A 15,945-nucleotide genomic window follows, 5' to 3' on the forward strand; every position below is an offset into this window, starting at 1 on the left:
AAACAGATCTCTGCCCCAAGAGGAGGTAGAGAGAAGGAAAAAAAAGGAGATGGGAATAGGAGTACAAGGAACAACTGACAGATGCTAGAAAGCCCAGTCACTGGAAGAAGCGGAGACTGACCTGTGAACCTAGACAGAATGGAACAGACACTTTTGACTCTCAGCACTTAGGAACTGACATTTCAGTATCAAAAAAGCAAATGTGGCAATACTATGGGAGAAAACACAGCTATCTGCTACACTCTCTCCTTTCCAAGTGTATGCAAACACGAAACGAGTTTTTCCTCAAAGCATTTGAATGTCTATGGACCACTACTGTTGCAATAGTAAATGACACAAGCTCAGTAGTTCAGTGGTGTACAGACAACTGTCCTTACTTTTCATTGATCTTCACTCCAACTTTGTCCAAACCAATTTTCCTTGTGCATGCATCTCTTCCGATTGCTAGCAACACCTACAAAACAGCAATGCATGTTACTGATTTTTTTAAAACCTCAAAAATGCATTTGCATGTGGCTATCTATTCTTTTCGTTATATACTAAGGATTAGTAGCTAAGGCTTGGTCATGTTAAGATGAATATGTTTGTTACCCATTGTATATTTACAGAGTTCAAGACAAGCCACACCATCACCATGACCTAACAAAACCAGGTTTTAATGATAAGATTAAATACCGCCAATTAGCTTTCTCTGGAAAAATACTCCAAGAGCATTCTAAACAAATTGGTTAGGGTCAGATGCTTTATTTTATTTCTTCCCATTTTTATGCCAAGGCATTATACCATATCCCTACCAGAGCAGATGACCCCAAAATGCTCCACAAGGAAAGGGTGCTTTACAAAGGAAACTCAGATGCTTATGCAAATAAAAAGACCATAAAGTAATTTTTGTTTTGATCAAAAAATATCATTTAGTTATATAGGCTCTCAGCCACTGCTGAAGAATATTATTTGGGTGAACATTTGTTCAGAATGATGGACAGACCATACCAAATTCTTACCCAACCTATCAACGTGGCTACCTTGACAAGCCAAACAAGTTCTAGCCTATATTATCACAAGGAGAAGTGCTATGTGCTTTACAGTCTCAGACAACTGCCCCGGTAACTACACAATGCCGTATGAGAAATACAACAACTAAGAACTGTGCTGAAGGAATCCAAGATCTGCTTCAAGTCTTTTAGATGTCCAAGCATGCCAGATCTTCAGAGCTGAAAGTCTTAAAATGCATCACACACAGCTCATAGCTTCTATGAGGAGGGACAGCTTTTCAGTGAAAGATGTAGTAGCAGTAAGAAATCAGGAGTTCCCTTAATGAAAAAATGGCAGTGATTGCCAGCTAAAAAGCTTTCACTACTATGGACCAGGAAAAATAATATTACAGCACTGTGCACAACACTGCTGTTATTGTTAAACTTTCTCATAACATCAGCACTCGGATGCACCGAGGCATGTCCTTGTAATGGGGTGACTGATGCACTGTACAGGTAAATGAGGTCACTGGCACACAGTATTTGCAGTCTAAAATCCCAGGCTGGCAAATGCTTATCTTTATGCATTCTGTGTAGTTCCAAATACTTTATTGACAATTTTTTTCCTTTCAGCATCAAGGCCTAAGAAAACAAGTGGGGTGAGGGGTGATGGAAACAGTCAAACATATAATGGCATACCTGCACACTGCAATTTTACTGTTTTAAGTGTGTAATGAAGTTCCCTGACTGACTTGCTACAGGGCGTTAATCGTTTTTCTGAAGATGCTGCATCAACAACGGGTCTTGAGAAGACATGTTTGTTTAGCTCTTGCAGGGACTACTGTTTTGTGCTAACTCCAGAACATGCTATAGTTACTATGAAAGCTATTATAAATCATTACTTATTGTTTATGACAAATACCCACTGGGGAAAAATCCTGCAACTGATTCCACATGACCAAGCTCCTCTACATCCCTAAGCTAAGAAACAGGTTTCAAAAGCACGAAAGTGATTTGGCAAGGCATGTGGGACTCACGCGCGCATGGATTCTGGGACTTTTGACACATTAATTACCTGCTGGTTGCATGCAATTAGCATATTATAATGATTAAAATAATTTTTAAAAATCTAAACTATGGATAAAAACACCCCACAAAATCTCAACATTAAATGGAAGGTTATTTCACATTCTTCATGTATATAGACAGGACTCACAGTATTGTATTCCCCTTCAATTATTTGGTTAGCCTGTGTGGACTTGGCTGTAACTTTCAATCTTCCAGGAGCTCCTTCCTCAATCTGCTCAACCTACAACATTTTGGAGGGGTAAAAAAAAAAAGGGGGGGGTTAATTTCAAGTAAAGATATGCAAATGTATCTTTGTTCCACCACAAATCTTATCACTGAGAGTGTTTAACCATGACCTAAAATTAAGCATTTATTCTGAAGATATTTTCACCATTCTCTAAATTTGTGATTACTATTTGCATATTTAAACATTATGTTTTATCTCCATGCATTTATTCTTGTGACCAACACAGTAAGACTTCATTTCTGTTTATAAAAGTTGATTGATAGCTAAGTTCTTGTCCAAGCCCACTAGGTGAGCTGCTGATATCAACTAAGGACAGAGGAGATGATGAGGAAGGGAACTCTTGCAAGACCTGGTGTGTTGGGTTTGCGTGGCAAGGTTTTGGTAGCAGGGAGGCTACAGGGGTGGCTTCTGTGAGAAGCTGCTAGAAGCTTCCCCTGTGTCTGATAGAGCCAATGCCAGCCGGCTCTAAGACGGGCCCGCCGCTGGCCAAGGCCAAGACAATCAGCGCCTCTGTGATAACATATTTAAGAAGAAGAAAAACACTTAGAGAGAGAGCTTTTGCAGCCGGAGAGAGGAGTGAGAAGATGTAAGAAACTCTGCAGACACCAAGGTCAGTGCAGATGGAGGGGGAGGAGGAGCTCCAGGCACCGGAGCGGAGATCCCCCTGCAGCCCGTGGTGAAGGCCATGGTGAAGCAGGCTGTCCCCCTGCAGCCCATGGAGGAAGGATGAGGGGGTGTAGAGATTCCACCTGCAGCCCGTGGAGGACCCCACGCCGGAGCAGGTGGAGGCACCTGAAGGAGGCTGTGGCCTGTGGGAAGCCCACATTGGAGCAAGTTCCAGGCCGGACCGGTGGACCCGTGAAGAGGGGAGCCCACGCCAGGGCAGGTTTGCTGGCAGGACTTGTGACCTCGTGGGGGATCCCACGCTGGAGCAGTTTGCTCCTGAAGGTCTGCACCCCGTGAGAGGGACTCCATGCTGGAGCAGGGGAACGATGAGAGGAGTCCTCCCCCTGAGGATGAAGAGGCAGCAGAAACACCGTGAGATGAACTGACCGTAACCCCCACTCCCCGTCCCCCTGTGCCGCTGAGGGGGGGAAGGTTGAAGCCAGGAGTGAAGTTGAGCCCGGGAAGATGGGAGGGGTGGGGGGAAGTGTTTTAAGAGTTGATTTTATTTTCTCATTCCTCTGCTCTGTTTTGCCTAGTAATAAATTAGATGAATTCCCTCTCTAAGTTCGGTCTGTTTTGCTCGTGACGATAATTAGTGAGTGATCTCTCCCTGTCCTTATCTCAACCCACAAGCGTTTCGTTATGCCTTTTCTCCCCTGTTTAGTGAATGAGGGGAGTGAGAGAGCGGCTCTGGTGGGCACCTGGCCTCCAGCCAGGGTCAACCCACCACACCTGGAAACACCATCAGACATTTTCTCCAACCACACCTAGAGGACCATCGTGCTTCCACCCATGGGAAGCCACAGTCATCGCCCAGCCCTTAGCAGTACAGGTCTTTGCCCTGTTTCAGTGACATTAGTCTGACATATAAAGCTGCCATGGCCTTGCAGGAGAGGGCAGCAGCTAGCTCTAAATCGCTCAAAAAACCATCATCAGGTTAAGAAAAAAAAAACCAAAACTCTTCAGAGTTCCCCAGAGTCAGCTGAAATAAATATTCTTAGCTTTCTAGTTTTAGCTACGGATCCAGTTGCACGCTCTCTCTCTCAAGTAACGCAGTAGCTTACTGTCTATTCTAGCAAAGCAGAAAAAAAAACCCAGCAAAGGTGTTTTTGCAGCTGTGCTCTTTGTTCAGAGTAATAAAAAAAAAGAGAAGGTTTATTTAAAACAAAACCCAAAATACACTTCCTTCCACACCCAACCCCCCCATATATGAGAAAACAATAAGGCAGAAAAAGCAATATCACTGGCTTTTTTTCCAAACACTCTTTTTTCCTCTGATAAATAAGTCAACTAAAGAAGTTAATGGAATTTGAAGCTACATAGGTGGGTTAATTTTTGTCCTCATTAATATTCACTGGACTGCAAGAAAAGGACTGGATATCCTCAGCTTCAGTCCCTCCCTTTCCCTCTCAGGAAATAGCAAGGTGCCTAGCTGCTTCCTATGGCTGTACATACAAGAGACATGTAAGTGTGCAACACTGAACTTAATTCTGGGAAATTTTAGAGTTCATTCTGCAGATGAAAAAGTACTTTTCAACAACTGCCCTAGTTCCTACTTCATATTCAGTATTTAGAGACAGAAAAAGCAAAGTTTCTGATGAAGTTCTGTTTCCTCCCATCCTTTTTTTTTTTAATTTAAAAAAACCCCAAACCTTCTGTGCCATCCTACCAACTTTAAAGGATCACTGTGTTAAACTACTCCTGTTCAAAGGCAGCATTACTTATAATAATTCATCTTCTGTCTTCAAACATCCCAATGAAGGGTTTTAATAAGCACACCATGCATAAATTCAAAAACAACATTTGAAACAGATGAGAAGACCTGCTAAAAACGTATCTGGCAATTTAAGTTTAAGGATATTCTCAACTGGAAATGGGGCCAAATATTTTATTCCCATTGAAATCAAAGACATGTAGTGAGCGGACAGGGTAAAATACACAAAAGTGTATTTTGTGACTAAGGTGATAGACTGCTCTTCACAGGGTGCATCTAGAGGAGCCTGCTTGCCACTTAGTTGAAACAATCTGCTTGTAAAACCAGCTTCCTTCCTTCTCATCCCCCATTAGAGCCTCCACAAACTACATCTGAAACAAAATCATCCCTGCTTTTCATACAACATGGGATTTCTGCAATGCAAGTGTGCATAAAAACAAAGTTCCTTGAAATGTCCACTTTGACTTCTCACAGCAAATGTCTTACGCTCTGTGAGAGAGGGTCAGATCCACAGCACGGCAACTGGCAAGAACATTTTTTAAACCGCTCTTGTTACTGCTAAGGGTGAAAATGAACAGTCTTCACTTGATTTAATGCTTTAATCCCCAAAGCGTTAAACTTGGTAATACACTGGATTAATGCCAAATTCAAAACTGCTTAATACATTATTTCCCATTTCATAACAATTAAGCACTAATTATTGTGAAAAAACATTAAGAAAAATACTGCTAGCACCCTCTGAAGTCTTTGATAAGGCAATTTTATATTAGAAAAGCTCCAGGACTTATCTGATCTGCTTTTCAACCTGAATTTGCCTATACATGTACATAACTAGCTGCCCAAGTACTCCTACTGAATTCAACAAAAATTGAGCAAGCATTTCAGGACTCTGCCAAGTGACAGATATAGATGGATACTTCTAAAGCCCATTTACTTTTCTGGACAGTCTACTGGTCCTGGGCACATAAGCAGTATTTGCTGGGTGAGAATTTGAGAACTGGCAATGAAAGATATGACTATTCATGATACACTGGCCCTGATCTTACAGGAAATTATATATTTGCTTAATTATGAGCCTGCAAGAAGTTTCACAGATTTCAGGACAACTTCTGAAATTAAGTATATTCAACATTTGCAGGACCAGGATGAGCAGGAGTAACAACATTTTTAATGCAACAAATACTAACCTATCTAATTCTGATAAAAACAATGAATTCTGGAATCTCAAAAAACTTTAATAATAAGACTAAATTGTACCTTTCAATTACATAAGGTTCATGGACTTATTCAGTTTAAAACAAAAATTAACCCATACTCTATCATAGCAAATCCTGTATTGCAAATTCAGCTTTTGTATTCACTAAAATAATTTACATCTGAAAACAGGATGATAGGTATATTGCAATCAATTGTAGTCATATACCACTTTGAGCCTACCTTGATCGGCACAAACTCCCTAATAAATTTGATTCCATGTTCTTCCATATATTCGCCAATTTTGTTTGCAATATCCTGGTCAAATCCTCTTAAGAGGATGGATCTCACCATTACAGTGACATCTAATCCAAGACCTGCAAGAAATCCTGCACATTCCAAGGCAACATAGGAAGCTCCAACCACCAGGGTTTTCCCTGGACAGTAAGGCAGAGAGAAAAGATCATCACTGGTAAAAAAACAGGGGAAAAAAGAAAAGAAAGTTAGAAACGAGCAGACGAATGTATTGTGTTTTATATTTATCTAATTTCTTTTGTAAGAATAGGACTTTATTCCTCTTCCTGCTCACTAAAAAACCCCAACAATTTATTTTTTTTGAAATTCAGCTAGAATACAAGATCAGTACATGACACATTACATGACAGATTAAAAAGTTCCAATTATGAGTACGCACACAAAAAAGAATATTAAAATTCTGAATCACCACAAGCAAAATTTGAGGTTTTGTTTACAGAAGCTTATGAAAAATTGTTAAAAAAAAAGGTTGTGGGGTTTTTTCCTGAATCTTGCTTCAAATATTTTGCTGCAAATTTTAGCTCCTGAGAGCTAAAAGGAAGAGGAAGGGGTTCAGCTTTAAGATACCATCTTCACTTCTTTGAAGACTTATCCACTGCCAAATATGCACAGACAATAAAACAAATTAATGCAAACCACAGTTACACGCAGAGATAGAAGTACGAAATTATGGAAGACATGTTAATTTGCCTGCTTTCCATTTCTTTTAACTGCTTCATCAAGCTACATCAGTTCTACCACACTTTGGACCTTGACTATAAAACCAAGGCTTCTCAAGGAAGCAGGGACTCATGGAGGCATCACGCTTGCTCAGCAGAGACTTAGGTAGAGTTTGGCAATGCAATTCTCCAAAGATTGAAATCTAAAATAAGTGTCTCAGCCAACAACTGCAGAGGGTAAACAAAGATGCTCTCTGCAAACGTGGTGGTGGAATAAAATGTGATTGTGTAAATAAGGGCTACATCATGGTTCCTACCCCCCAGGGAATCCAGTGAAGATTACACAGACAGCCTCAATCTGACAGTCTTTGATTCTGGCATTCCTGACTCTTCCACCTGAGTGTTATTTTAAAGCACCACTTTACAGGCTATATTACCTGTTACCTTTAATTTCACTACTACTTATTAGAAGGGAAACATACAACATGGTGTTTCAGTTTCACAGGGATTATGCCACTTATTTATTTCATTGCTGTATGTTTGCAAGCCTGTAATTCCAACCTCAGTTTCTACATTAAGTAACATAGAAGTTACTCTGATATGAAAACACATTTTACCTGCATATCACTTTTTTGGGGGGTCAAAATTGTGCTAGAATTGCTTGGTCTGATCAATTAACCAGACATTTGAAACCAGTTTTCCCAAAAGTTGAATTAACTTCACTGAGTAGCTGGAAAAAAATTGGATTGAGTTTCAAGACTGCCCCAGTGAATGAAGACAGATACATTTGTACCGGCTTCCAACATCTACTGCTTTGCAACTCCCACTTTCCCTGATACTTGAGCAGGGAGGTTTCTTCCAAGCATACTGTGCTCTTCATTACCAAAAAAATCTTCTGTACTTGAACTGAAAGACCGTAAGGAATAGAGGAGAAGTGGGTGTACTGGTAACTGGGGCAGAGCTGATGATGGACATGCACATGATTTACAGTATTCTTAGTTACTGCTGTTATCAGTCAGAAGCAGAACCATCCTAGCCAGCCACCCACAGTCCTGTGCGGTCTACTAGACACCAATGTTTCTGGCACCTTAAAAATCTGTCTATAGCTATTCTCCTGCACTTACTTTCCCCTAATAAAAAGTTACAGAGGAATGAAAACCAGCAGCCAAGCCACCCTGCTCACTACTTTCTCTTACAGGTGAAGCATTTACACATGGTGAATGACTTCATATTCCTCCCTGGTTTTACCTGCTAATGCAGTATTCCCTGTCTCCAGGTATACCCAGGTAGCGTGGTCGTTCACCAGTGGCAATGAGAAATCTCTCAGCCGTGTACAGCTTCTCAACTCCTCTTTTATTTGTTGCCTGTGGACAAAGTATTAGTCCAAGGTGAGTATTTCACAGTCCTACCAAGGGAAAAATCATTCTATTTGAAAAGCACCTGTATTCAGAAAGCACTATAGGAAGACCCAGCAAACATGGCTAGGGCGTACCTTAACTGTGTGTGGCCCGACAAATTCTCCATATGCATTCTCATATGTGACTTTCTTCTCTCTCAGTGCAACCCGATAGCCCCAGTTCAGTGAACCAATGTAATTCTGAACAGATTCTGTCATAGTCATCCAGTTGTGTTTGACTGTTAGAAACAAAAGAGAAAGGTTCATCTTTCAGCCTGTGGGTTCTTCTTTTTCCATAGCCAACCTCGTGTTCTCAGACAGACTTTTTTCATGACCCAGTCACCTTTGTCTTACTCCTTTTTTATTCCAGGGTAACTCTACTGAAATCCAAAGAATTACATCAGTGTAGACAACACGAGAGGTCACAATGGAACAGATATGACTTAAAACATGTGTAATGGTTTTGGCTGGGATAGAGTTAATTTTCTTACTAGCAGCTGGTATAGTGCTGTGTTTTGGATTTAGGATGAGAATAATGTTGATAACACACTCATGTTTTAGTTGTTGCCAAGCAGTCAAGGACTTCTCAGCTTCTCCTACTGCTCTGCCAACGAGAAGGCCGGGGGCGCCCAAGAAGCTGGGAGGGGACACAGCCAGGACAGCTGACCCAAACTGGTCAAAGGGATATTCCATACCATATGATATCATGTTCTGTATATGACTGGAGGGTGAACCAGGTGGTGGGGCAGCTTGGGGTCTTGCTGAGCATGGACTTTGAGTGGTCAGAAACTGTGCTGTTCGTCACTTGTTTCATATATTCTTTTTATTATTATCATCTTCCTTTTCTGTCCTACTAAACTATCTTTATCTCAATCCACGAGTTGGGGTTGGTTTTTTTTTCCATATTCAATTCTCTCCCCTATCCCACTGGGTGGGGAATGAGCAAACAGCTGTGTGGTTGTTTTAGCTGCCTGTGGGGTTAAACGATGACAACAAGGAAAATTTAGACTTACTGCATTATCCATAGTTTTCTATTGACGTACACTGTGAGCAGGTGACATTGCTCAACAAGTGAAGACTATGCATCTCAGAGGTCCCTCTGCATGTTTCCCACTACAGGATTACACCCTAAATAAATCCCAGTCCTATAACCATGCACATTAGGGCTAATATGAAGTAAAATTCATCTTCTTATATAGCAGTGACAGAGACTGAGGGAAAGGAAATCCTTGCCTGCAATTGTGAGGAAGTTTCTAAGAGGGGATTTTCTGGAGTATTCCCTTAGATGTTGTGTTACATTCAGAAATGGAGTAGCACCTTATTGTTTTCATTCACGCAGCAATCTTATCAAATACTAACATGATCAGAAGCTATTAATAAACAGATCAAACGCTGCAAGGCAATACGCCCCGTGGCATTAGACTTGAAAAGCACTTAAGTTTACGTGTAATCTCTTTGAAGTTGCCTCACATTGTTAAAGTCAGCACATGCTTCAGTGCAACAAGCACTTGATCGTGAAAAGAACCTCTGGATTTTCAGCACAAATGACAAAACTGCAAAAAAATGTTCTCCTTCTTTACCTTCTTCTGTAAACTGCCATCCAAATTTCCGTGAATCTTGCAAGGCTTGTCCCAGTAAAGCTGCCTGGTGCATCAATTTTTTAGGAATACAGCCCACATTTACGCATGTTCCTCCAAGACCTGAAAGAAAGGAACAGAATCTGTTTTTCACATCAGTGTGGTCGATCTCAAAGAAGAATCAGAGTCTCTGAGTAAAGCTCCTTTATAACAGGTTTGCAATGAAGAGAAATTTACCCCATGAGTTTCCCAGAGGCGTAGGCATGACAAAGTCCAGCACCATCACTTTCTTTTCATATTTGGCAGCCTCCTGCAAAACAAATTAAATAAGAGATATATCTAAATATTAGAGGTTAAATTTGGAGTAGATGATAACATCGTGCATTGCTGAAAAGCTTTGTGACTTTTAATTAAGTAATAATGAATGATTTGCAAGGGAACAGCCAGACAGTCATTAATCTTCTGAATTAATCTGTGTACTCAGTAGAAAAAAAAAAAAAAAAAAGATGAAAGGAGAAGAACAGGCATTCATCCTGCTACACAACAGCATGGCACCAGCTGACACACAGAAGACTCTGGGAGTCAAACCTCCTCTTCTCTCCTCCATCCTGTCAGTTCGTTCACGCTATTTCCCAATACACCATTTACTTTTAACATATTTAACAAATTCTTCATTTATGCAGTTTTCCCTTCAAAGATGGTTTCCCAAACATTTGTTTGAAAACCACATCACACAATGACATAAGCAGTCATGTGGCCAAGCATTACAACCATGCTTATTCAATTTTTTTTCTTGTACTAGAAGGGAACACTCGATTTTGAGTACAATCTGTAGTTGTCAGGATCAGGTCTTGCTCTTCAAGCTAGCCAACCTGTGGCAAGTTGACTGTACTGTCAGGATGTGTGGATGTCATCCAGAATAGAAAAGTGATGGTTTATTTCATGACATTTCCCCTGAGAAGCTTCATTAGCAAACCTACAATCTATGTGTATAAATGATACTGAGAACTGGAATTTCTATACTGATTTCATTGTTCCCTTTGTGCTTTTTAAGAAAAAGGCAAAAATTGACAGCAATAACTGGTACCAGAGAAAGTTACTTAAGTAAGCACTACATAGCTAAGAAACAATGACAGATGCTCCATGAGATGCAGCAAATAACTTTGATACTTGGAGTAACCACAACTGTGCTGCAGCACATGATGAGTTCTTTGATATGTGAGCAATAACAACTACAGGCACAGGACACTACCCTCATAAGGCCTTGAGTTTGGCTTGGGAGGTGCTAGACAGCCTTCAGCATTATGTTACCAGTAATACTTGTTAATCCAAATAGTTGGCAATCAGAATTTCACTTTGAAATGTTTCTTACTTCATGCAAAATACAAATCATATTTCAAACGATGCAGGCTGTAGACACCTTTGGAAAATATGTACTGGATTTCTGCTTCTGATAAAGGACAAGGTTGGCCAAGAAGCTAATTTCTATCCATTAGTAGCACTTCTGACAAAGTTCCTCAGAAAGGTGCTTAAGGATTGAGATGCATTATAAACGTTCCTTTATAATGATAAATCCTATGCACAGCTCAAAAGAGCTTTACTAATGTTAGCTAACTAGAATGCCCAAGCTTACACTTAGCTATACGCTCACATAATACAGCGCAGTGTTGCGTTGCCACCTCGGAAGAGATCACAAACAGATATAACCACTTCTGCAGAGTGATATGCCCACAATAACAAAACCTGCCCCGTAGGCTTTCAAACCTTGCTGGGTTCAGTGCAGTGCTGCATGAACACAACAAGGTCGCTTAAGGCTGGAGCTGTTCTGTGGGAACTGATAGTAGTGGCCTGGCACTTTAGTTGGGTTGCACAGTCAGCTTGGCAGCGTTTGCACTCACCGTGGAGACGCGCCTCCAAAATAACAAGCTCTGAGCACAACATAGAAAGGAAAAGGAAGTTGTGCACACAAAGCTGCATGTGTCACAGTGAGAAGCACACATTTAATCAACCTAGTTAAAGTGCTGCAAACCTGAGTGTAGATATCTTGAACTTGGTATAAGAGCTGTGTAGTGGGTTTTTTTTCCTTTTGTTTTGTTTTGCTTTTTAAAGCACTGTTTGTTAATTCACTGAAAAAAAATGGAATAATCTAAGTGTAAAACAGTTTCACTTCAACTTCATGAAACTGATTTGAAATACACACATTACTACTGATAGTGATGTTGACTTTATTGATCGACCATCTTCTGCTCTACTCTACAACCACTTGAGAACACTAAGAAGCAATATACTTTATACACCGAGTCGAAGGAATAAGGCAATTTATCTTCCTAGCTACACACCTTTTCTGTCCCACAGCTGAAAAATGATGCAATAAACATCCCTGCTGTAGCTTCATAACCTAGCACAGGTATACAACAAAGCAGAGCAGTCTCCTTATGGAAATTTCAACAGATGGCTTTTTATTACTGCAAACTGGTTTTGCATTACTGCAAGCTCCCTTTTACTCTTGTTCCGTTCTTCTGTCCTAAGACATCCCCATCCTCTGAAGTGTCTGTTTCTCTTGGCAGGTTCTCAGAATTTTTATAGATCTTATCTCCCATCCTGCACCATGACAATAGTGCCTCTGTCAATGGGAAAGCGGTAAACTAACAAAATAGATTATGGACATACAGCACATTACAGCTCACCACTCAGCACTGCACTCCTCCCTTATAACAGGAGTTCTTCTACGGGACCAAGGTTTAGTGTGAATCCAATGTTATGCTGAAATATTTTCTCCTCATTTTCTTTCACTCCTCAATAACCTCCTTCACTTCTTGAGAACAAAAGAAGCAAAAGAAATGCCTCCTGTCTGGAGGAATAATCCAGCTCCGGGTCTCGAGTAACAAAATAGTTTTACTTCTAGGAATGTGCAATTCACTTCTACATAGTTAATTCTACCACAGTGAGAAGAGGCAAAGTGTGCCTAACTACTGACGTAAAGGAGAGTTAGTGAACTACATTAAATTTCAGCAAGTTTCAAATATTTGGGACAATGACAACTCTAAGAGCTGATATATTCTGCACCACTGCGGATTCTTTTAATTAATTCTAGATATGCTTCTAAAAGCAAAATCCTAACCAAAAATCATAAATTATTTGCTACATGCAGGAAGTACCAGACTCTAGAAATGAAGGGCGAGATCCTAACTCTGCCTAAGTCCAGGCAAAATCTCCATTTATGCAACTCTATAAGCTCACAAATCACAAAATCCCCCCCACTGTCAAGAATTAAAACATTTGCAACTATTTCTGAACAGATACTACTTTCAGATAAAACTAGAAATCTCCTGGTGTCAATTTTGAATAATTTTTAAAACTTTTTCAATTATGAGTTGAATTTTAATTCAACTACTAATAAACACTGTTAAGAGATCTACCTGCTGTTTTCCAACAGCATCATCTCTGATTAGTGGGGACCAATTTTTATTATTATGAAGTATACCATGACAATTTTATGTTTTTCTTCTTCAGAACATAAGGAAAAGAATATTGTACAGCTGGGGTTAACCTCAAAAGAAATCCCACTGATCAGGCAGAAATGTTATGCTCCATCAGTGTTTAAGATACCCACATCGAAGACATTGAGGATGTCACCCACCTACTTATAAGGAAAGTATAAATCTGTATTTTCTCTCTCATACCTTGGCAGCTGCCAGACCACCTGAGCCCCCACCAATGACAATGAGATCATAGTCGTAGGAATGTGGCACCGGCGTATGCCCGTTCATTTCCAGCAGTTTCTGAGGCTTGCCTTCCTTATGTGCCTGAACAGAGAAAACAAAAACGGTGAGAGAACGTTGAAACATTACCCATGTTGCTCAAAAATTACTATTTTCCAGCAGCAAATATTGGGATAAGGGAACATAAGTGCATCTGAATTTTCTGAGCTCTGCTTTTAATTAGCTTTTTAAAATTTCATCTTCTTCATCCATCCGTGAATAGCTCAGTACCTATTAGATACTGAACTACGAATTTTCTTGTTTGTTGAGGCCCTGGGTTTCCTTGCAGAGCTTTGTTTTCCACATCAACACAACTCCAGTGCCTCCTCATACTGTGTACTCCAGGATAAGATACATACCTGCTGACATAGGCATTCCATTAACTTATTTTATTCTTTTCATCTGCCCTGGACTTTCCTAATTAGTGTTTTTCCCCTCCTCCTGCATATATTAGTAGGAAAATTCAACAATCACATACAACATTGTAATCATCTGCAATTACCAGACTTACCAACTAAATGAAGAAAACAATTTCTGAAAACTACATTTTTGTAACATGCCTGTGTTTATTATTACTTTGGTTTATCATTGTAATTAACTTTGGCACCAAATGGATCAAGAGTTTCACATGAGATTCTTTTTTTTTTTTTAAATCAGATGACTACTACCACAGAAAAAGAACCTGCAAGTTCTAAAATGCATTTTGACAGCTGTATGCCACAAAGAATATTGCATTGTCTTCATGTACTCTTTCTAAAATGAGCGTTTATACTTAATTTACAGAGTTCCATTTTATCAGGGCTTCAGACCTTCAAGTCTTTGGAGTTGCTGGCAAAATTCTCCATGCCTCAAGATCCTGAGTGAGTAAAAATCAGATTCCTCAGCTGACGTAAATCAGTGAGTATCAACTAAAATAATGACAAAACTTTTAAGGCCAAAAAAGCAAATGAAGAAACCCATACTTCGTCACTTTACAAATCTGCTTGCTTTTATTCAAGTGTTTCTGTCTGCCTAGCTAGGTAGGACTTGATTCAGTACTACTGGAATAGTAATGGCAAATAAATGGAAAGAAAAAAACCCCAGAAGTTTCCCTTCTCTTTTCATCTTAATTTTATTTTGCATTAAGCAGCCCTTTGTGCTCAACCCACTCTACTGTCGCCTTCCTCTGATGTTAGATTATTCCCTCTCTAAGCACAACTGCGTCTACCCTGGAGACTGCTGCCCGCGCCACCGTATCACTGACAAAAATCCCCTATCCCTCCAGCAACTTACACAGCAATGTCAGCAAAAATTCAGATTGTGCATCTGCCTGTAGAAAGTTACATTTTAATAGTATTTTATAGCCCTGGGTAGCAAGTTACCAGTAGAAACAAAACCTAGAAAGCACCTGTGGCTGTGGTGAAGACGTCCAAAAATACCTTGCCTTCCTTCCTCTTCTCCTCCTGCTCTGCCACCCCAAAAATCTGTCCCTACCACTGAATCTACCTGGCGCTCGGTTCCCCTTTTTTCTATTTTTCTAACATGGCCATTGGCCAGGCTCAAACTTCCTACTGCAATCAGAGAAAGAGTGAAAAAGGAGCATATATTGTAAGGTGATATGCAGTTTCACTTTATTCATATTTAGGGACATAAAATTAGAGAAAGTGTGCCATTCTTTTCAAAAGCACTTCTTTGCGCAGTGGCAACAGGATGGTGAGAAGCTTAAGGGCAGACTAACTCCCATACGGTCATCAGACCCAAATACCAAGAACTGTATCTCTATGATGCGTATAAAGAAACCACAACACCTATTCATGAAATTTGCTTAGATCACTACTTCTATCATGCTACTTCTTTCTTAAGAAAAATGCTTTGTTTTCACATGTATTAAGAAACTTCAGCTTTTATTCCCTACCGTTTGGTTAATTTTTCATTAGTTCTTCATAATCTTTCTTCATGAAAACATATTAAAAGTTTAGATCAGACAAAGCAGATTACCACCTCCCCCCCTGAAACAACCTCCTAGAACCCCGCTCCAAAGCGGCCAGGATCTTGACAAGCTCCGCTTCCCATTTACCGGGGCAACTTATTCATGACCACGATCCCATCCTGAGAACAGATCTCCTCCATTCTTCTCCTAAGAACTAAAATTTTTAAAAGAAAGCCTACATTCTTTTGATTTTTCCATTCATAATTAAATTATAGACATTAACATGTATCTTCCCCTACCTTTAAAGTTTTCTCATGATCTCCTACTTGCTTGTCCTGTACAAAACCAACTGGCTGTGACGTTTCTGCCGTTACTTTGCACTGCCCTTCTTGCCGCTTCTCTGCTCCCTCTGTGAAATAAAGAATAAAATAACGTAGTGCCTGGAGAGACGTCCTTTATGAAGGCTGC

General features: G+C 40.1%; 1 protein-coding gene across 5 annotated transcripts in view; it reads right to left on the reverse strand.

The window, feature by feature from the left end:
• The window catches only part of TXNRD1 (thioredoxin reductase 1), a 53,373-nt gene that overhangs the window by 24,930 nt on the left and 12,498 nt on the right, over positions 1-15,945 (reverse strand). For 4 of the 5 annotated variants that reach the window (XM_054813608.1, XM_054813607.1, XM_054813611.1 and 1 more), the window contains 9 exons: positions 15,777-15,886; positions 13,491-13,613; positions 10,045-10,117; positions 9,811-9,930; positions 8,327-8,469; positions 8,083-8,198; positions 6,104-6,329; positions 2,188-2,280; positions 378-454 (listed from right to left, as the gene is read on the reverse strand). In XM_054813608.1, coding sequence (XP_054669583.1) covers positions 378-454; positions 2,188-2,280; positions 6,104-6,329; positions 8,083-8,198; positions 8,327-8,469; positions 9,811-9,930; positions 10,045-10,117; positions 13,491-13,577 — 935 coding nt within the window. In that variant the 5' untranslated portion in view covers positions 13,578-13,613; positions 15,777-15,886. Of the gene's footprint in view, positions 1-377; positions 455-2,187; positions 2,281-6,103; positions 6,330-8,082; positions 8,199-8,326; positions 8,470-9,810; positions 9,931-10,044; positions 10,118-13,490; positions 13,614-15,776; positions 15,887-15,945 lie in introns of those variants that run through there. The other variant, XM_054813612.1, reaches the window with a different exon arrangement.

The sequence above is a fragment of the Grus americana genome, chromosome 1 (genome assembly GCF_028858705.1).
Source record: "Grus americana isolate bGruAme1 chromosome 1, bGruAme1.mat, whole genome shotgun sequence".
Taxonomy (NCBI): Eukaryota; Metazoa; Chordata; class Aves; order Gruiformes; family Gruidae; genus Grus; species Grus americana.